At 44.3% G+C, this 22,319-nt stretch overlaps 2 protein-coding genes across 2 annotated transcripts in view; both read right to left on the bottom strand.

The window, feature by feature from the left end:
- Positions 1-8,683: 8,683 nt before the first annotated feature.
- prdm14 (PR domain containing 14) lies at positions 8,684-12,489 on the bottom strand (the record flags this gene model as incomplete). The annotated part of the gene is made up of 8 exons (XM_079291813.1): positions 8,684-8,853; positions 9,143-9,362; positions 10,044-10,145; positions 10,597-10,799; positions 10,894-11,164; positions 11,285-11,445; positions 11,550-11,603; positions 11,862-12,489. 8 exons carry the CDS (start codon positions 12,487-12,489, stop codon positions 8,684-8,686), a joined length of 1,809 nt encoding a protein of 602 aa, XP_079147939.1.
- Positions 12,490-16,994: 4,505 nt separating this feature from the next.
- Positions 16,995-22,319, bottom strand: part of ncoa2 (nuclear receptor coactivator 2) — a 51,513-nt gene continuing 46,188 nt past the window's right edge. Inside the window, 6 exon segments of the mRNA XM_079291765.1 lie at positions 16,995-18,144; positions 19,269-19,473; positions 19,853-20,030; positions 20,952-21,411; positions 21,522-21,599; positions 21,997-22,293. Of these exon segments, the coding sequence (XP_079147891.1) occupies positions 18,133-18,144; positions 19,269-19,473; positions 19,853-20,030; positions 20,952-21,411; positions 21,522-21,599; positions 21,997-22,293 (1,230 nt within the window). The 3' untranslated portion in view covers positions 16,995-18,132.

Raw genomic sequence — 22,319 nt, 5'->3', positions numbered from 1 at the left:
TGCAGGAATACTGTGGGTGCTAAAGGTCTCACCAGGTTTTAGTTGAAACAGAGTTCTCCGTGTAGCTTCCAGCAGCATTCAGCTAAATCCGGTGCCTCTCAGCTCAAAGACAGAGAACTTCCAAGGGAATAGAAAAGGCAGGAATTTCTTGATTGAGTATTTGCCTTTAATTGCATGCAAACGAACAGAAATGTCCACATTACCGCGTCTTCACCAGAGTCAAAGAGAACAACTCCACTCCTTTCTTTTCTCTTGCAAGCTCACTATGTTTAGTTTTATGTTTAAGAAAATTAAAGATCGTCACAATTTTAGTTTTTTGGATTCGATTTGATCTTGTACAAATATATGGATTAGGTCATAACGTGATTGCATGTCCTTTTTACTTCTAGTTTATTTAACAGGGACAGTACATATACACATTCTTCTACATTTAAAGAAGGCAGGATATGTAAAAATGTATTTAACAAGAACATCTCTGTAGTTGTTGAAATCACTGTTTCCCTTGTGCACTAGAAACTTTGTTGTTTGCATATATTTGAGGAATCTTTTGTTGCATTCCAACTTGTGCGCCTGAAGAAATGCTTTGATGTATTGTTGGTTAAGATTTGTATGGAAAGGCAAAGAAGGTTGACATGTAGATCAATCTATTTTACAAAGTCCATTAAGCTAGGGACACGTTTTATACTCAGAGTGTGGACACTTAGCAGACTCCACTAACTCCCGAAGTGAAGAAAATACTTGCAGAGCTCTGCAGTTTTCCTCTGATAATTGTACATTATCAGAAATATGGACTGACTCTTACCGTATCTTGGGTCTGAGCGATCCACCGTGACTTCTATTACCTCAGTCAATAAGGACATCGTCGATAAAGTAGTCTGGGATGTGTAGTTTGTATTAAGTGAGGGTTCATGTCTTTCTCGAGTATCGAATATTTAGTTAAAATAAAACAAACGGCATGGAGTTGCATAATTGCATTGTTGAAATGGTGAATGTCACAGAGTAACTGATATTGCTTCAATAATGATTGACTGCGAAAAAAAAAAGCAGCAATGCTTGCCGCCTCTAATTAATTGGCCTGGTGTTACCGGGTGAATCAATGACCATCAGAAGATTGTCTGTGGCCGAGATGAATCTCATGTGTTTGGAGATTGTTAAATAAAAGCATAAACAGATCAATGGAGCTCCACTTTATAGGCTTGGATATGGCTTAGATATCCATGCTTGATGTTGGACTGTGTGTGTGTGTGGGGCAGACGGACCGCTTGGTAACCAGAGCCGTAATACAAGCCCATTTAGCATATGGCTTCTTTTTACCACGGAGAGGTAAACACAGTGGGGAGGCCAGGAGAATAGTAAAACACACTGCTTGGGTCAGATCTCCCTGTGGAGCCACACAGGGTGGACACACACAGAGGACACAGTGTCCAGTCCCAACGACAAGACGAGGTCACTCTGCTCAGCAATACTTTACGTGTGCTTTAGTTTTAGGTTTTTTTTCTACTGACTTCAGTCTTGTGTCAGGCTTGTTAAAAAAGTAAAAGATGCACCTGGTCTTACTTTTTCCACTCTCTACCTTAAAGGTTCTCATCCACAGTCCTTTCCCCCTATACCCTGCAACCTTTACGTCGCCCACTCTGAGGGTCACGCTGCATCTATACGTGTCCCGACACTCGAGGATGTTGATATCAACTGTCAAAACCTTAAACCCTAATGGGGCTTTTTTTTAAAGTGACAATCTTAACAGATCAATGCACCCCTTAGGAGTCACATTACAAAGACCGCCAATGACCACACGTGAAGGAGAGGGGGGGGGGGGGGGAGGGGAACAACATGACACTGGAAGCACACGAGACAGAGTCAGCCGAGACACGTGCATACCGACCTCATACCTGCAGCTTGATTTAATGGATGTCTCGGGGTAATTGTGTTGCAGAAATCCTTTGTCCGCTCAGGAGACTTGCCAGGGGGGGGGGGGGGGGGGGGGGTCCCCTCCAACAGACTGCTGAAAGGGACGTAAATGACCAGCGGTGGCCGGGGTGTTGAGAAGTTAGATGCCGGGAAGCAGCACCAAGGTGGTGCTAAGCTAGAGAGAGGCCACGACGGTCTGTTAGGGTACATTAGGTGGAGGAGAGGGTCTTAAGGCTTCATGAATGTTTCAGCAGGACGGGGGGGGGGGGGGGGGGCATTTGTCTTCCAGCTCAACTGTCAAAAAGCCATCATGACTCCGAGTTGGGGGGAGGGGAGCTGCGGCTCAGACGCCAAGACACTCTATTTCCCTGTGGCGGAGCACGCATACACCATCGCAGACATGGACAGACAATGCAACAACAGGAGCACATGTACTCTTAGCTGTGGTAGTGCACTCAGTGCCCGCCTCATCCGTCACAGTTTTCCACCTCCATCACTGTCAACACACATGCTGGTGAATCACTGCGTCTTGTCTCCTGGACGAGCAGGTTTAAGACCTTTCAGCTTTACGCTCACTAGTGTTTGGCACCGTCGCAAAGCATCAGGTGCTTAAAGACGCATTCCTGCCCCGAGGTAGCTGCTGAACATCCACACCTCGGGGCCTTCCAGCCTCTTCTCCCCTTTGACCTATTCAGACCTTTGGGAGCTGCCTGGGGTCACGGTCAATTGTCCCGTGAACAATAGGAGTGTAGCTGTGATAGCAGCAGAGACAAAATAACTCAGTTGGTAAATTGTTTTATTAAAAGGCAGTGGAAGGAAGGAGTAGACCCTGAAAGACGAGGACATTGACCCTGATGTCAACGTGTTAGCATCAGAAATGTCAGCACCAAGCTCCACATGCGTTGCAGGCCTGTTCCTGGCACACATGACATGCACACGTGTTTCAATATCTATGCCACGGCGTGGATACATTTTGATTTTAGCCACTGTTTAAAACAGAGAAAAGACTGTTTACCCTCTTAGCTGCACCATCATTGCCCTAATTTAGAGCCAGTCGCACCGACTTTTAAGAAATCTGAAGACATTTGGATTTACACTTCTGTATGACAGTATGTTATGATCCTGGCTCAAAGGAGGCAATATAAAGGAGTCATCCTTATGCTGCCTCGCACTAACTTCTTTTAGCCACGGCTTCCCAAATCAGACTGCAGGTTGATAGAGCGGCAGTGCGGCAGTGATTAGAGAGCGTGAAGTGGGCCAGAGGAGGTGATGAGAAGAGGAGGGAGCTAACTAGCTGATGAAGCAGTTGTCCTCCCTTGTCTCCGCGCTGTTAGCTTTGCTAAATGTGACTGACGGCTATTGATGGACATGTAGCTGACCTGCCCCCCTCTGTCCAACACTTCATGATCGTGTGTGTGTGTGTGTGTGTGTGTGTGTGTAGCAGGAATATATGGCCTATACATGAATATAAGTGTAGATTTTCGTGCATTGCCGTCACGTGTTTGTGCCTATAGGGGCTTGGGTTGCAGGGTTAGAGTGCACTGTTGCGGCTCACTCCTGATCTCTCATGATGGTCCACGGGGGAAATCAATCATCAGCTGTCCTGTGTGGCTGGTGACTGTGCATTCTCCAGGAAGAAGAGATGGAGGGAATGAAGGGGGTGAGGAAAAGACAAGAGTGCTTATTGGCTAATCCACTTCACGAGTGTGGAAATCTCCCGCTCCCTTCACTCTCTCGTGCTCTGTTTGTTTATACCACAGTTGCAAACATAAGATACTTATCACATGGAATACTTAGTCTTTTTCTCAAACTTATAAAACACACCACACAACACATATACATCTTCCTCCCCGTCTCTGACAGTAACAGAGTGAAAGCAAACAGACCTCTATTTGACTGTGCAGTCGATGTCCGCCATACGTGAGTGTTGCCCTCTGAGTGTTGGTCTGAGTGGACAGCTTAGTTAGGATTAGTTGGGCTAACGGCAAACATCTTTAGAGGCAGGGAGGCCACCTCATCTGTGCATGGATGTGCATGCGGCCGGAGTACAGTGTCCATATGTTGTAAATCCTTCCCTCAGGGACAACACATGGTGTCCCTCTTTTAATGGTAGAAAGTACACATTTAACACTGAAATCCCCCTCTGATCTATGAAAACTACGTTTTATGAAATGTCAAATTGCACCTAAAACTGCAAGACTGTGACAAATGGATTGTAAATATCTAAATTGAAAGACTCCTTGGGATACATCAGTGGATTTATGCGAGCATGCACCGGTGTGTGTGTGTCTCTTACTCTGGCCAATAGTGTCGTATATAGCAGCATGTGGTCCAACTGTCCTAAAGTACGAGTTTAGAAGACATCCCAGGGCCTTTCCACACCTCTACCCCACCGAGAGAAACATTTGCCTGAGAATAGACCATGGCACAACAGGGGCCAGACAAAAACCACGAGGAAACTGTCACGTGGCAATTACATGGCCTCAGTCTATCGGAGCATAGCATATGCTAAATGTGCCTGTGTTTTCTTGTAAATGTATTCAAAATTGGAAACATGCCAACACAAACACAAAGACAGAGGGCAGCGAGAAATATGGGGTCATTCCGACACAGGAGTGTGTGTGGGAGAGAGGGAGGCAGGTAGGGAGTACTGTGACAGTCGCTACTCTTCTTGCTACCAAACTGGTGGCTTCATCACTCACAGGAATTTTGGGAATACATGCAATATAGCCTTGCGCATAAAGACACACAAATAGCACACAGAGAACTGTTGTAAAGCGCATCGCATGGGGAGCAGAACCCTATAACACTTTCTAACATCCCGAATGACAAAGCCATGATGTCAACCTACAAGCAGATTTACTCCTCTCGCCACTGTTGCATATGAATCGGCTGAAAAGAAGAGCCCAGGGGTTAAATAGTTCAAACAGGAGCAAGGACATGATGGATGGATGGATGGATGGATGGATGGATGGATGGATGGATGGATGGATGGATGGATGGATGGATGGATGGATGGATGGATGGATGGATGGATCCCATGAGACTCAGGTATACAGTAGATTCAATGATGGTTACTTTGGAGTGAATGTGTGTGTGTGTGTGTGTGTGTGTGTGTGTGTGTGTGTGTGTGTGTGTGTGTGTGTGTGTGTGTGTGTGTGTGTGGGCAGTAGGGGGGCAGTAGGACAAAATATGTTGCCCCATGGGACCACAGTGGAACCTCACACCAGCCCCTACAGAGAAGGATAAGGCCATCTGCCCTCTTCACTCATCAATCCCACCTAGAAGACACACACACACACACACACGCACACACACTGAGTGCTGGGCAGCGACATGGAGAGGCTTTGCAGACAGTGTTTGATCTGCCTTTCATCCAGGCAGCAGCATGCAGGCCGCTGAGCCTCTCTGTGTGTCTCCTGCTCTACTGTCCACTGTCCCAGTGGAAATCACTGCCGTATAACAACAGCTCCAACCTGAGGCACGAATGGCAGGACGCAAGCTGATCAGTCTCATCTCTTGACTGAGGGAACAGGAAGGGGGGGGGGGGGGGGGGCACACAGCCCAGTGGATCCATTCAAACTTAAGTTACTTAACACACACAAATGTTTCTTTAAAGTCACAAAGACAGCACGCCATTGTGACGTGACCGGATTCAAACTAGAATACAGCTGAACCTAATGGAAAAGAATCACCACCGTTTACAATTAAAAGACAAAAGAATGGGAGACAAGAAAAAACCCGGGTGTGGATCCGATCTCAGGACATGAGTAGCTAAACCTGAATGCCCAAAGTTATTGTGTTTTTGAAGGATATACGCTGATATATTTGAACGCGTCAAGTGTCACATTTGCTGTGAGATCAAACCTTTTACACTAAAAAGTCGAACGTTTCAGAATTCTCCTTCATCTTCATCTGGTTTGAGGCAGACTGAGGCACAGATGGACAGAGAGCTGGTGTGGTTATCGGTTATGAGTCCACTCAGCTGAGAGTCTGAGGCCTGTCTGAAACCAGGAGCTATAGTCTCAACATCAGCCAGACTACAGCACACACACACACACACACACTTCACTGACAGCTATTAGGCAATCAATAGAAGCCAATACATCAGAATATTTGACCACTCAGCTCCACTAGGTTATCAGACTGAAAGGAAGAGGAGAGGAGAGGAGAGATCTACAATGTATGAGTAAATGCATTTTACGAGCATGGAGCACAGGTGGTAGGCCATATCCCCGCACCAATAATCTCTTCTTTATATCAATAGACATTATTAATTGATCACAACAACACATTCAGTGATGGGATGACATCATGCATTGTTCAGGAGGGAGTTATGGCCGTTTGCTTCAACCTCCGAGGGAATTAACCTCAGCAAACCTCAGCCATATAAATCCAGAGCTCCTATCATTAATATCACATTAATACAGAGATGAATCTGACGGATAGCCCTCCAGAGGCCCGGTTAACTTGCCAGGAGGTTAAGTGTGAAATCAATCCGTATAAACGACCTGGATAAAAGAATCCTCCCGTGCTGGAGCAGTCCTAAGAGTCCTGAATCAGCCAATCAGAGAGGCGCTAGTAAAACCAGTCTTTTAGCACGGCTCGCTAACAATCTCACTATTTCAGCTCTGGCAGCTCATTCTCCTTTTTTCTCCTTCTGTCTCTCTGTTTGTCTTTGTTTTCTTCATCCTTCTCCTCCACCCCTCTGCTCCTGGAAGGCCACAAAGGGGAGTATCCTCTCTTTTCACAGCAGGCCCCTCGTGGAGGCTCGGGGGTTGTATACATAGGAGGCGCAGGGTGATCTACACTTGTTCAAGCATCCATATTTCGGCCATTTCAAGAGAGAAGGAGGCTTTTAAACATTCAGTGAGGAGGTTGACCCCTGACCCTGAAGCCGGCTGTCCATCCGTTACAGAAAATAAACAGAGAGGCTGAGCAGAGTGGGACTGACTCCTCTCCCTGCAGACGGCCCAGAAGGAAGTACAGAAAAAAATAGTGTAATCTTCAGGCCCCTTATTACTTTGATCTGATGGCAAAACAGGAAGATTTCACAACAGTGTGATCTTTAAAGCGTTGTCATTGTGGAATCACTGATGTCTTTCTTGTGCTTTTTGCTTTATTTCTCTTCTGCCAATGCTTCAATATCCCTTGTAGGTCTCACTTAGCACTGTCGCAGCATTGTTGTGTCTGACTGCACGCCCTCAGTGTGAAGTATGGCGACCCAGAGGTTAAAGGTGACATGACAGAGCACCGAGACAAAGGCTGGACACGGTTTCGTCAGTCAGACCTCATGCTGCTGCCACGACCAGGTCCAATTGGATCTTTCCTCAAATGAACCACAACACACACACACACACAGTTACATCTGTTACAGAAGACCTATCTATCTATCTATCTATCTATCTATCTATCTATCTATCTATCTATCTATCTATCTATCTATCTATCTATCTGTCTATCTATCTATCTATCTATCTGTCTATCTATCTATCTATCTATCTATCTATCTATCTATCTCAGGAGAACACATGTGGGACAGTTGGTGACAGTGTGAGGGCAGATGTCAGTCATGCCGAGTTCCTTTGTGCGAGGAGCAATAGACCACCTTACTGCCGCACTCTATTGTCATTCATTTGGTCCAGTGGGGTTTGTTCATTTTTACTGTGAGCGCGCAGACCTTCAATCCACCACTCGGCTCTATAGAAACGCACCAGACAGTGGATGCATACAGGAGGGACACATGCAATGACTGGACCGACGCAATAGGTGATAAATGCACAGGGTCCACAACAAAAACACACACACACACACACGCACACACACACACACACATGCAGATACCATCGTCTGCAAAATGTTAACCAGGACACCATCCGTGGAGTTTATCTGAATTATTTACTAAGACTGATGGACAGCACTTTTGGAGAGATGACACAACAAAACGATGAAAAACAAATCACAACTGATATCAGCTGTAATTGATTTCCTTAAACTGTTGGAGGGAAATAAATCTCATGTTCCCTCTTTCATTTCAGAAACGTATATGTCTGCCACATTTAGCAAAAATCGTATTTTGTATTTAACAAATTGATTTGTTCTCAACTGAGATTTCAATGAAGGACCTGCTCAATTCAGACATGAACCAAAACCAACACTCCCGTTTCCATGCGCTTGTTTTTATTTGTTGATCATGAAAAAGCGGCCGCTCACAGGGAACACACGAAGACACTTTTGATTGCTTTTGCAGCCTTACATTACAGTACAAAAAATGTTCATACTTTATAAATTAAGAGAGTGAACGACATTTATTTTGTACACAAGTAGGCTCAGATCTACAATGATAAAAATAACTTTGCTTTTCAAGCGTTTTGTCGATGCAAGAAAACCCAACATAATAATAATATAATAACATTAATAATAATAATAATAACTAATATAATATTATTATTACGGAATCACAATGTGTCCACAAACAATTACATAATGAAAGCGTTAAACCACAAAACAACAGATAACATATTTTAACATATTATAAATAGATTTAGACACATTTTTGCCTTCAATTTAAATGATTTAAATAGGGCTCCTATAGAACATTCTTCTTTCTTAAGCAGCATTTACATAAAGAAAAACGAGGAGATCCTACCTGTCGCTTGTGGTTTTACTGTATAGATGCAGTCTTTTGTGATACTTGTATCATCAAAAGTGCTCTATGATAGTACACACAATTAGAATGGGTTTCTTTGTCCGGATTGACTCAGTACAGTCTGGCTCAGTTCCAGGGCCGATACTCTGGATTTAAAACGGTTAACCCCGTGTAAGGAAAGGTTTGTCCGGCGTTCTTCTGAATGTTTGGATTGTCCTTCGCTGGCTGCACGGAGCCCTTCTGTAATCCACTTCCTGGAGAAGGAGGAACAGTTGTGCTGTCCAAGATCTGCCTGTCTGCAGAGTGAGAGAATAGCTCAATAAAACAACCACGTTTCAAGGAGGATGCAGTGCAAAATGTTTCCCTTTGTAGCCTAATATATCTTCATCCGTATTTGAGAATAAAGACAAAAATATACTTGTAAAATATAGCCGAAGAAAACTCTGAATATTCGATTGTTCAAATCTGTTGTTGTATTTTTTATTGCGTTTCTAAAATCACATTAGATAACCAACGCTTTATATCCAGATAATAAAAGGGAAATATTGCCTAATATTTATTGTGATGGCAATCACAATTCCTTACTTTTATGATTTTTCATGTGATATTTAAATTCCTGCTCGTCTTGGAAAGAAGCCCCGCACAGGACGCAGGGAAGGGGCTTGTCCTTGGCGTGGGTCCGCCTCACGTGGCTGTCATGGGCGGCGTGAGAAGCGAAGGCCTTCCCGCAGTGCTTGCACTTGAAGGGCCGCTCTCCGGAGTGCTGGCGGATGTGTGTTCGCAGAATGCTGGAAGCAGTGAAGGCCTGCACGAGAGGAAAGCGAAATAAAACAGATAAGCTCTGGTATTTTATCCATAGTTGCATCACTTGTGTTTCTATTTCAATAAAGGATATTTAAACTCGCTCATTTGGTTTAAAGTGTCATCTCTGGCAATTGTATTTTATTGTTGAATTAATTCATGTATAATTATTGATAAAAACAAATGAATCAGACATTTATATTTCCAACGAATCCTAGATAAGGAGAACGGGGATTAGGTTAAACAAACCCCCAGTGCATAAAAAAGGGGAGGATATCGAGAAGAAAGGACAAAAAAACTCAAAAAAACTTCTGTTCATTCCAGGGCCATAAATTAAAAGTATAATCTCAGCAGACAAAAGGGTGGGTTATCTGGCGATAATTAGCATGTAAGTGTCTCCGTGGAGCGTGCCCGTCGAGAGCAACAATGATGAGGGGCTCGCGCCAAATGCACCATGAAACGAGGAAGCACTAAATGGATCCAAACTGCCGGCTGTCGGTTTTAAAAGATGCGTAGAAGAAGAGGAGTGAAGGCCCGCAGGTCGTGCAGAAGATAAATACTTCATTTCATTTTTTTTTTACAATGTCACAAAATTGAATTCAAATTCTATTTTGTGTTATGACGTTTCAGTTTAAAATGATTGTGGTAAAATGTATTATGAAATGAAAACAAAAGGGCGTCTTACCTTATTGCAGTAAACACACTTGTATGGCCGTTCTCCGGAGTGCACACGCATGTGTTTGTTGAGACTGGACGACTGAGAGAAACTCTTTCCGCACACTGAGCACTGCGGATCAGACAGAAAAAAACATATAAAATGTAAAACATCAGCATGAGATAAAGTTATAGAGTCATATTAATTCGTCATGTCTTTCTATTTGGAATGTAAATTGACTTTTCTGGAAGACTTAATCTATCTTTATTGTGTTCTTTAAAAATTTGAGTGTTGGGGGTTTCAATTGATTTTTAATCACTTATTTTATTGATATATAGTTTTGATTGTTTAGGCTAAAAGGTTAAAGGTCTTAAAATAATTTGCCTTTTAGAGGCCCAATAAAAAACCCGACGCATCCGTTTCTAAGTGACGCTGTGGGGGAGCTGTTCTTTCAGCACCACATCAACTTTTGCGCGCACCTGTCGACTTTACTGCCCGACGCAATGACGTAATGGTCTACAATACGGGGATGGAATAGATACTCAGAACTAAATGCAACACACACGCACGCGCAGTGTTTCACCTTATGAGGCCTGTGTTTTTCGTGAACGTGCAAGATGTGGATCCTTAATCTGTCCCTCTTCTCGAAGGATCGGGTGCAGAGGTGACAGGGGAACTTCCTGTCGCCCTGGTCCACGCAGCGCGTGTACTTCAGATGTTTATCTCTGTAGTACTTGTACGCAAACACCTTGCCGCATCTGTCACACTTGAAACCCTCATCGGTATCTGAGGACAGAAATTATAGACAGAATATGTTTAGTGGTAAAACTACAGAGGAGTGCATCAGAGAGTCAAGCCAACAGAAGGTTAGGATTCGGACCTTCTGGTGGGGGGACCGCGCCGTTGTCCTCTCTGGGGTCCTTCAGGGTGAGAGGGATGCCGAGGAACTGCATGTAGCAGTCTCCGTACCACACCAGCAGCTCCTGACCCGGCCGGATCTCTTTGCAGGCCTCATAGAAGATCTGACCCTGGACCTGTACAGCAATCAGGTTCTGCTCCTCTGGGAAACGAGCACACTTCACCGAAGACATCCAGTTTCCTGAGCCTCCCCTGCCATCAACGAAGTGACTCAACCGGCCGTTTTCAAACACCTGAAGAAGAGAGAAAAGGTGTTTTACATTAGATCGGAGTTTAAAACGATCTGATTCATTTCCTGATTGGCTAGACCGGATTTGGAACAGGACGTTTTTGGAGCAATTGTAATGCATTACCTCCCACATCAGAGTGTTGTCGTCGTATGTTTTAATCTCGCTGGTGTTGACCAGTTTCCCTTGGAAAGGTCCGAAGCGCGTCCCTTGAGGGATGCTGCTTTTGTCTGTGAAGACTCCACAGTGTGACACGTTTCCCCACGCTGCCTGGACGACGGTTAACCCTGCAACACAGCGTCCAAAACAGAGTCACATCTCAGCCGCGCCTTTTGTCAACTCAGACACACAATTAAAGTTGATTTATGTAATGAACGTTGGCGAGTCTTACCGTCTGGAAGGTCAAGTGTTTCTTTGTCCAGTGGACGAATGTGAGAGTTAGGAACTGAAAGAGAAAACAAACACAAATGAGCGAATGGGTGATAAACAATCAATGGGTTAATTAATCCAATTTCTGGAGGATCTAGAGAAGTTGATAACGAACTGAATATTATTATATGTTAAAAGTGATAAGCATTATTAGTCCGTATCGTCAGCAGACAGATGTTTTGGGTAATTTCTAGCCAAAACAAGGCCAAAGTATCCCGTTATCGTCTCATATGAAACTAAATAAACATCCAAGAAGTTAAAGCAGAAGTCTCACCTGACTTTTCGGGCAGGGCCAGTCCTGATATGGCGTGACCCACGGTGCGCTCCTGGCTGCCGGAGTAACCGTAGAGCACCATGAACAAGTCCTCCTCGCTAAAGTTGTAAGACGCGCGCGCTTTTTCTGGCGACTGGAGGCGAAACAACCCGTCTTTAGGCGGCGAGGTGGCGGAAGAGGAGGCGCAGGACGACCTCTCGCTGGACGGGCTGCTGAAGTCCGAGGACAGCGGACCGGCGGCGTGCTCGGTCACCACAGCGGCCAGCTCCTCCGGTTTGGAGTACAGCGGGTGTCCGGGCAACATCTGGCTCAGGTAAGGGATGCCGGAGGCGCTCAACATGTGCTCGTGCAGGACCGAGGCGTGGTGGTGGTGGAACGGTGGCGCTCCGCCGCGCAGGTTGAGCGGCAGGTTCGCCTGTGCGTCCGACACCAGACGACCGAGGGATTTGAGCGGGTGGAGGAGGCTGTGAGTCCGCGGGAAGAAGTCCATGTAGTGGTGGTGGTGGTGGTGGGGGCCGGGGAGAGGGGCCGGGTAGAAGCCTCGAGCGGGACTGCCCTTCAGCATGCCGGCTTGGAAGCAGGTCTTGTCCTTCAGCACTACGGGGATGCTGGACAGGGACACCGACATGACAGCACCGATGGGGGGGAGGGCGACGGTTGAAATGGAGATGTGAATCCTTCAGTGGGTGAGAGAAGAAAGAAGAGGGGGTGGGAGAGGAAGCGAGGGAGAGTTATAAAAGTTGAATGCAAGAAATCTAAAAGAGGAAACATGACATCAGGAGAGGTTGACCACCTGAATTGATTTTTTTTAAATGTTAGTAAGCCTTTAATTTACGAATCCAACAAATGATCGCTAAAATACTGATCTTAATTAATGTGGTGCTGTTGATTAATGTTGATTCACAATTGTATTGAATCTACAACTTCTAAAACGCATCCAGAATTTCAGTTTTAAAATTAAACCCGAATAAATAAATATGGACACCGACAGACAAAACATTTTTGAACAAATCTATTGCATAATAATTAAAAAGCAGTCCACGGTGAAATTGGACAGCCGATTTGGCACTATTTCCAGCTGAGGGGACACGCGCCAGAGACACACGCCAGAGGTTCATCCGCGGCGTTAAACGACCGGCGAAAATAAGGTGTTTTCATTTTTAGGAACCGTTTACCAATCAGCCAGTAAATAGAGAGACAAATCAGGGTCATGGCACTAATTAAAGAACAGTCAACCAGAGCAGAGGTCAACATTAATGAAGCATTTTATAGACCTTACAATTACTGTCAGTGCGGGAAAAAGAGAGACATCAGTGTCGGGGAAATGTGAAAAATATTTGCTGAAGGAATTTACTATAATCAAGAAAAATAAAACAAAAATGTTGAATGAAACAGAAAGATATTAAACACAATGAAAACACAAATTTGATTATCTTAATCCTGTAGTATTTTTTAACATACCTATCACATGTATAATAATATTAAGGCACAAATATCTTAGTCAGTACCACATACCGTAATTTCCTATATAAAGGTGCATCAATTTAATGTAAATTGGAAAAAAGAAGCTTACCTTGTGAAATAAATCAGAGATGTTTCACAGTGAAGTTGTCTCTGTCATGTCCAGTATTACAGGTGTATCAATTAAAACAGAAAATCTCCAAATTGTGCAGATATGAGCGCAGCAGGTCTAAGCTTCAGCGTGCGTAATGAGCTGCAGGGACCTTTCTCTCGGTCTTTCTGGTGGTCGGTGGTCATCTGAGGGCACCTATACTGTACACAGTCAGGTCTGCTGAAGATGCTTCCCTGCACCTTCTTCCTATTGGCCAGGAATCAGCTCAACCTCATGCATCTCAATGTCCCGCAGGAATACATTTTCCCAGGGACAACCCACCGCGCTTACTTCAGCACACCAGTCTGCTTTCTCTGCTACAATGAGGCCGATGGAGAGAGGTTCCCAAACATTTCCATATGAGGACCCCCACCCCAACACACACACACGATACGATTGTATCTGAGGGCCCCCCTGTGGAGTCTAGATGTGTGTTATGACTTGGATGTGGTGAATTAGGAAGAGAGAAGAAGAATGGTCGTTTATCGGCGCTCTCCCGGCTCAAAACGAGTAAAGCTGTGACAATTCTCGATAAATACTTTGGTTTAGTTTAGACCGCATGCTCTCGTGCTTGTCATTATTATATCATTATGACTCATTTTCATTTTCTTTTCGTGCTGAATTTTGCATTTGTTGCAAGCTAAAGCTCAGGCTACAGGCAACATGCTGGTGTGTCATTGGTTTATATGCTTGTCCCCAACATGTAAGAAATTAACTTATTCATAGATTGATATCGCTAATTTAGGCGATATAATTACAACCAAAGCTGGCATGAACCAAAACCAAAAAACTCGCAAAAATCAGTTTCTAGCCTAATACTTAATGAGGTTATATCTATGAATCACCTATATATATATATATATATATATATATATATATATATATATATATATATATATATATATATATATATATATATATATATTTATATATATAAATCTATATATATATATATATATATCTGTATATATATAGATTTATATATATATATATAAATCTATATATATATATAAATCTATATATATATCTGTATATATATAGATTTATATATATTTATGTATATATATATATATATCTATCTATATATATGTATCTATATATATATACATATACACACACACAGTTGTATTGTATTTATTTGAATATTTATTGTATTTGACTTTGTTAGCTGTTTTAGTCTATAAAGCTTAACACTACTTGTGCATTTTGCTTGATTTTGGAAAATACAATGAATGGAGGCCTTAGATCTTTTTTTGTCCTTTTTCTTTTAATCACATGAAATAAGAGTCACTCGGTTAAATACTGCAATAACAGAATTCTTTATTTACAAGGCAAATAGCATCAGCGAAGCCATATTAGTTCACAACTTGCATAACTGTGGTTTTTAACTTCTCTTGTATATCTAATTTTGCATAAAACGCTCACACACACTAGGGGTACAAAGGTGGATGCAGGTATACAGTGTGATTCATGTGAACAATGCAGAAAAAAAAATATCTTCACAACAGTAAGCTTTCCTCAGAAAGTCCATATAGTATATTACATATTGCTTCAATATCCCTATGCATCATCTTTTCCATACAAACAGTGAGGGGGGGGGGGATGAGAGTCTTCAACCCAACACAGAACAGAGAGCAATAATGAGGAACAGTTGAACTGTGACCGAGTTTCCAGCAACTGCGAAGAGCTGAGCGATGACGCACCCATTCAATATTGTACACAAGTCATTATACAAATTTATACAGACAGCGGTGTAATGTACAAGAACGAGAACGGACGAAATCTAAGGCATTATGCTCGGGTTTGTAGCATTTCAAGGTTGCATCTTAGCTCTAAGAAATTGGCAGACAATACAAAAGGGCATTTAAAGTTCTTCAAAACCATAAGTTAAAAGAGAGAGAGAGAGAAAGAGAGTGAAAAACAATGTTTTTTTCGTTTAGTGGGTCAAAAGCCTGGATATTTGTAAGGGGCAAAATCATTTATTTGCTCCCGTCCTCATTATAAATGCTTAAAAAAATGCATTGCTACCACATGGCTTTAAATCTTCTCAAAATCTTGACAATCTTTGGAAATTTGCAGAGGGCTGAGAATCATTCTTTAAAATGGCTCAAAAAGGCTTGTTCTGCACAACTGTATGATACAATCAAAACAGCATTTATCAAAAGAAAAGCAGAAAAGAAGAAGAAGAAGAAGAAGAAGAGTGATCTCCTGTAGGCCCCACAGCAAGACAACTGCAGGACATCTGCAATGACAACCACAACACGAATGCAGACTTTTGTCCCAGAATTGACTCGCTATAGCTTCAAATTTCATTTACGCAAGAAGCAAAACAGAAGCAACAACCGGCGACTTCCTATCTAAATGCTGAGAAGAGCATGGTACAACACCACATTGTCAACATGTTGAGATAAAACACCATCAGTCACATCCTTAGGCCTTCAATGACAGTACATTCAGAATGATTCTCTTCCTGTTTTTACGCCGCAACATCGACAGTTAGGACCCTGTTAAGTGACATCATCGTTCAATTTCTTGTTTTCCGTGGGCCTCGAAGCACGCTAACCAACAGGTCGTCTCCCTACGAAAATAAAAGCTGGTAGAATTCAGAAATCCAATTGAAAGGTGAGGATTATTTGGCTTGCTCCAAGTCTGTCCTGGGTTTAAAATAGTTATAAAAATGTTTTTTTTTCTTGTTGTTGTTGAGGAAAATGTACTTTTGAGGTTAGAGAAGATGACTTGCTTTAAATCTTGTGACCCCGACCGGGGCACAAGAATGGCATGTCATTGCTGAACACTTTTAGAGTTGAAGTAAGTGCCTGAGGTCATAAAATATGGCTAAACGTCCGTCAGAGCAGGGCTCATGACCCGAGCAGTCTTAACTCTGACCTCCGCGATAGAGGAGTGGCTGGAGGCAGAGAGGGCGTGTGTCAACAAGGGGATCACAGACTATGCCTCCCTCTCCAGGCCTCAGCCAATGCTGCATAATCTATTAGGAGCGCTGCGTGTGGATGTAGACTTTCTTGGTACAAACTGCAATAAAAAACGGTGTTTAATACTGCATCCAAACGTGGAGCAAAAATGTGTCCTTTTTCTATTCAGGAAACTGTACAAAAATTACAAAAAGAAAAAGACAAAACAAAACAAAAGAAAAACCCCAAGAGACTCTCAAGTCATCGTTATTGCTTGTTTACGTCACACCAGAACAGTTTGCACCGAGCAGCTTGTATGAAGCACTTTTCACTCCAGACGACATAGAAAGCACACTTCTGTTGTTTTTAATCTTTTTTTTAGTTATTGTATGGCTGTGTTGAATTTGTATACGTTTTTCTTCTTTTTCTTTGTGGTGTTCTATGCTAAAGGCAGAGAAGCAAGCGATAATCTGTACACTGTATACACAGCACACCCCCTTACAACCCCCCCCCCCCCTCACCCGTCTGCATCGTACCAGAACATCAGATTGTAAAGGCTCCCAATCCACCCCCCCCCCCCCCAAAAAACAAACAAAAACCCTTCTCTGCTTCCAGAGGCAGTTGTGACCAGACGGGGGAACCAAACCCTAAGGAATAAAATAAATAGGAAAGACAATGTTTTACTTATTGGTATGTACAATCTCTGAAATTCAATCATATATGATTTTTGAGATCTTCTTCTGAAACTAAAAGGACCAAAGTATAATCCATAATTCATGTTAATAGAAGAATCTTCTCAGAAAGAATACAACCGTTAAACTGTTAAAATGATAAAAAAAAGTGCCTCTTTCACACTTTTAAAATCTTTTTTCTTGTTGCTACTAGGATAAGGAATCATCTACAATAATTAAAATGAATCTATACAGAAAAATAAAACTTAATTTAATACACGATATAAACCTCTTGACTAAAATTAGTCTAATCATACAAATCGCCGTTCCACTCAAACCATTCTCTTCCGCAGTGTTTTCACGATCATTTTTTTTTTCCAACCATATCTTCATTCTACATCTTAATTCTCACGACAAGAAAAAACAACAACAACAAAAAACTAAAATAATAATAAAATAAAGAACAGCAAAAAGGCAAAACCGGCTACGTTTTTTGAGCTCCGTCTGTGAATTTGAAGATAACTTGGAGTGTTTGCTGCCATTTCGGAACTATGTGGAAATGTCACAAATGTGTGAGAAAGAGAGGACAAATAAAAGAAAAATCAGTGTACGTCATTATTTTTTGAGATGAGATTGTAAATGGCCGCTGTCCACTGAGAGGAATACATTCATCAGAACGAGGGATCTCCCAACCACTGCTGCCCCCTTAGGTCGGTGTCCCCCAATCGGGAGGCCTACAGTAAGTCACACTACGGTGAATGCAGCTGGACAGGCAGACAGACTGGCTCATCACAAGGCTCTCCCTCCAGGAGGGTTAGGCGAGAGATCCGCCATCCTCCCCCCCAGCCCCTCTCTTCCCTCTCCCTGTGTCTGCTTCGGGGGGCCGGGCTCCTCCGGGGCGGCCGAAGAGGCCCGGCGGGGACAGACGGCAAACGTGGGCTGGGGAGACGAGGTCGGGGCACCGCCCCGGCTGGGTCAAGGGGCAGTCGGTTGGTTACATGTTTGTACAATTTTTAAAGGGCTGACGCGCTCCTTGCTCCAGCTGATCAGTGAGGTTCAGGCTCAGAACTCCACGAGGGTCAACAGTATTTCTGCAGAGAAAACAACAACATATTAGATCACAAAACTTCTAAAGCACTTCGTTGAACACACAACTCGACAAAACACTCGGACTCGCAGAGCTTGAACTTGTCTGCAGTAAATCAGCCACATGTGCAAAAGACTATAAACAAATAGAAATCCTTCTTGGAACACACCATCAAGCCTAAAACAAGTCAGTAAATCACAAAAGCCCACACTAATGGCCAAACGGTAAATAATTGAAATAATCTAAGTGCCAATATATTTCTATAATCCTGGAAGGAGGATAAACCAAGTGACAGATATACTGGTATCTTACAGCAGTCCGAAGTGCAGACAATCAAACAGCAGCACCGTGGTTAAATATTCATGGCCCTTTATTGGGCTTAAAAGCATTACGGACAACAACAGTGCATCTCACATACAAAGCTAACAATACCAGGGAGACAAAGGAAGAAGGATTAACTTGGTTGATATTAAACACAGAAACACATTTGCACTTTTACCCGATTTTCATTGAGTGACTGAGGTCAGTTGTCTTTCAAATCAAAGTCTGACTTGATTATGTGTGTGGGAGTGTGTGGAGTGTGTGACGGATCTGTGCCGCAAGGAGTCACGTTTTCCACGTTCAGCAAACCGGCTGATTAGTCCAGACAGGCCGGCCTTTGAACATCACGCAGTAACTCCATATTCTATACAGTCTATAGAGGCTAAATGGTCTGGCTCTAAAGTGCCCGTGGCTAATTACATCATTGTCCTCTAAGTTCAAGTGAAGTATCAGAACTCCGGCTGGAGGAGTTGCGTAAACTACTGAGTAAATTATTCACCAGCACGGCTGTTCAATAAGTGTACCCAAACACTTAGGGCCTCGCGATGAGACAAACGCATAGGAAGCTGGGAGTGTGGAGAAAGAAAGACGGAACCTTTTAGTTTTACTTAGTCCCCCGATTGCTGTGTACAACTGTGAGGGGTCCATGTCGTTGACCACTGAGGCTTAAACTCTACAAGTGTGTCTTATATTCAACACAATTCCTCTTCATTTGGTCTGGCCGTGCTGAAAGGATGCCCAGCTGTGTAACTTGTAACTGTCGTTTTCGCTCCTCCTAGTTCTAAAAACATCCTTCATTTTGTTTACCTGTTCTTGCCCAATGGAGGGCAAGCCGGGCGACGGCCCCGAGGCCATGGATGTGACACTCATCTGTCCGGCCATCTGGCCCATGCTGCTGGTTGCCATGTTGCCGGCCATGGAGACATTGTTGAGGTTCAGGCCATTTCCGTTGTACATGTTGCTGTTACTCTGCTGGGTGAACTGCGGCGATGCCTGCTGCTGTGAGAACATACTGGGGAGAGGGGAGGGGAACGCAGAGAAGCTCAAACGTCTAACAACGGGAGCAGAACAGTTCCTTCAGGAGCGCTAAGGAAAGTACAAGGTTGGATGGATTTATATTTGTTTCCAAGAAGCATGTAAACAATTCAGACTGCTGAAATGAGTAGAAAATACAACAGGAACCACCTTTTTTGTACCGTTAAAAGAATGCCAGATCAGCTGTTAGCAGTTCCTGTTTCCACTTTACTCATCAACAGACAACTATCACAAAAGTTATTGTGATACTGAAGAAAAAAGGAGAAACGTGATGATTCTTATCAGACATTTTGGTGTCCTTGGAACCTAACGGTCTAACGAGGATTCATTTCGAAGGAAGTTCCATCTGTCCTTACCTGTTGCCTCCTATGTTGCCTTGCGGCCAGCCGTTCAGGTCAGGGGAGCCCTGGAAAGCAGCGTTTCCTTGGCTCTGCTGCATCATCGGGGACTGTGTGTGGGCCATGCGTGGAGAAAGCAGGGGGCTCTGCGGTGCGCCCGGACCTCCGAAGCCTCCGTCTGCCTGTTGGCTCATACCTGTGTGCGGACGCATCGAGATGGGTCAACCATACTGCACCTGCAGGGACTCGACTACTAACCAACGTACCGAGTGGAGTAAATGTCAGCATTCCATGTCATTTACACAATCATGCCGTGGGCATCGAAGCAAACATGATGATCAGAGTGAATAAAGATTGTCCATTCCAGTCTGCATTCAGGAGTATTGACAGGCAGCTAATATTTCCTACATGCACGTAAGCGGTGAACAGGCAAGGAAGTAGGAAGAAAGGGAATAAGGAGATGACATGGGAGGAATGGGAAAGAGAGAAAGTTATCGCTCTGTACGAACCCACGGCCCACAATCAGATGAAGGTGTGAGGGACAAATCAAACATGTCACTATGCCAACCCGTATTATACTAGATTATCAGTCCATGTCCAGATTACTGGGTGCCGGTTCGATTGTCGCTCTGCCTGCTCACAATCCTAAAGAGTCCGGTTTCAGTGTGTGTCCTCTGCTAAACTTTGATTATTGTGCTCTTGGCGCCCTCTGGTGGAGCAAGACTGCACGGCCAGGACTCCATTTTGGACAGTGCAAAGAACGAGAGTACATGGTCACACATCCTGACGGCTAATCCAATGTATTATAAATAACTGAGGAGTGAAGAATGCAGAATGACTTGGATCATTCAATGGCAGCTGATCGATGCACTCATCAGTGCATAATATTACAAATCAGATGATTGCAGCTACTAAAAAGCATGTGATGCTGTGCAATCAGTCACACACACACACACACACACACACACACACACACACACACACACACACACACACACACACACACACACACACACACACACACACACACACACACACACACACACACACACACACACACACACACAGGTTGTAGGGTGAGGTAGGCTGGGGTGGGGTGGGGGTGGGGGAGCAGTACCTGAGTTGGGAAACTGAAAGGCACTGTGCTGCATTTGGGGGCTGAGTACGGCCCCGTACTGTCCGCCCATCATGTTTGTGTTTCCCATCATCATCTGTGAGGAGGAGGAGGTGGAGGAAGTGCCATGCATGTGGAGCTGAGGGTTGGGGGGGAGAGAGGGCAGGCTGGGGGAGAGAGGGGAGGAGAAGGGGCTGGTAGGGGGAGGTGGCGAGGCCAGGCCTGTACTGGTACCGTAGCTGGGCGGGTAGGGGAACTGCTGAGGGTTGGCCTGGGGGATCCGGGGGTTACTCATGCCTCCGGCGGCCATGTTGGGAGGCAGGTTGAGACCCTGGGCCCTCATGGCCATGCTCCTCTGCTGCTGAACCTGCTGGGCCTGCTGCTGCTGCTGCTGCCTCTGTCGCAGGTGATTACTCAGCAGCTCCCGCTGACGCTGTGCCAACATCTGAGCGTTGATGGTCCCCTGGAGGTGGGAGGAGGATGTGTGATAATAGAGAAACAGAAAAAAAAGCTACCCAGAGTCATGACTGCGTGTCAGTGCAGACAGAGCATGTGACGGCAGCGGTGACCTACCTGGTTCGGAGCACTGGCTCTAAGAGGTAGGTTCACATTTGACACACTACTCATCTGAGTCATCATTGGCTGACGGTTCTGGTGGGACAAGAGACGGAAGAAGAGGTTAAGACAAACACCAGTGAATTGAAATATCTTTAAAATACTTAATTCCTGTTCATTTCTAATCCGTACTGCTCACTTCCAGCTCGTAAATTATATATAAACCCCACACGTATTCTACATGAGACCAATTGGTTTTAAATGATATTCCAGTGAAAGACCAGCACATGGCAGGTAGACCTAAATGTCCCAACTATGTACCTACTCGTCCTTCTTTGCACAGACGAGCTGCCAAAATGTCAACCTCAAGGATAATTACACAACTCCCGTCTGCGTGTCACACAGCTACTGACCAAACAGAGCGGTTACAACAGAAAGACTAAAAAACTAAAATCAATGGCCAGGATCCCTTCCAGTCTCGAGGCCCGTGTACCTGCTGTGACTGTAGCCGGTGCTGGAGCTGTAGCCGTAGTGCGTTGGGCTGGTTGGGGACGACCCCAGCGGGCCTGAGACCGGGCCGGGTCTGCATCCTCATCATGGGGTAACCTGGGCGGGGACCTATCTGGCCAGACATGGGGTGGAAGCCTGGCTCTTGCATGGGGGCACCAGGGTAGCCCCGTTGGGCCATGTGGGATGGCGGGGGAGCAAATTGCTGGGTGTACATGGGGGGCTTTTGGTCTATTATCATGGAGGGGTCCTGAGGGAACTGGTCCGGCTCCATCGTTTGATTCTGAAACAGGCCGCCACAGAAATAAA

This window comes from Melanostigma gelatinosum, assembly GCF_949748355.1.
Source record: "Melanostigma gelatinosum genome assembly, chromosome: 20".
In the NCBI taxonomy this organism is placed as follows: domain Eukaryota; kingdom Metazoa; phylum Chordata; class Actinopteri; order Perciformes; family Zoarcidae; genus Melanostigma; species Melanostigma gelatinosum.
Note: the sequence above shows the minus strand (reverse complement) of the source record. Positions and strands in the feature narration are given on the sequence as shown.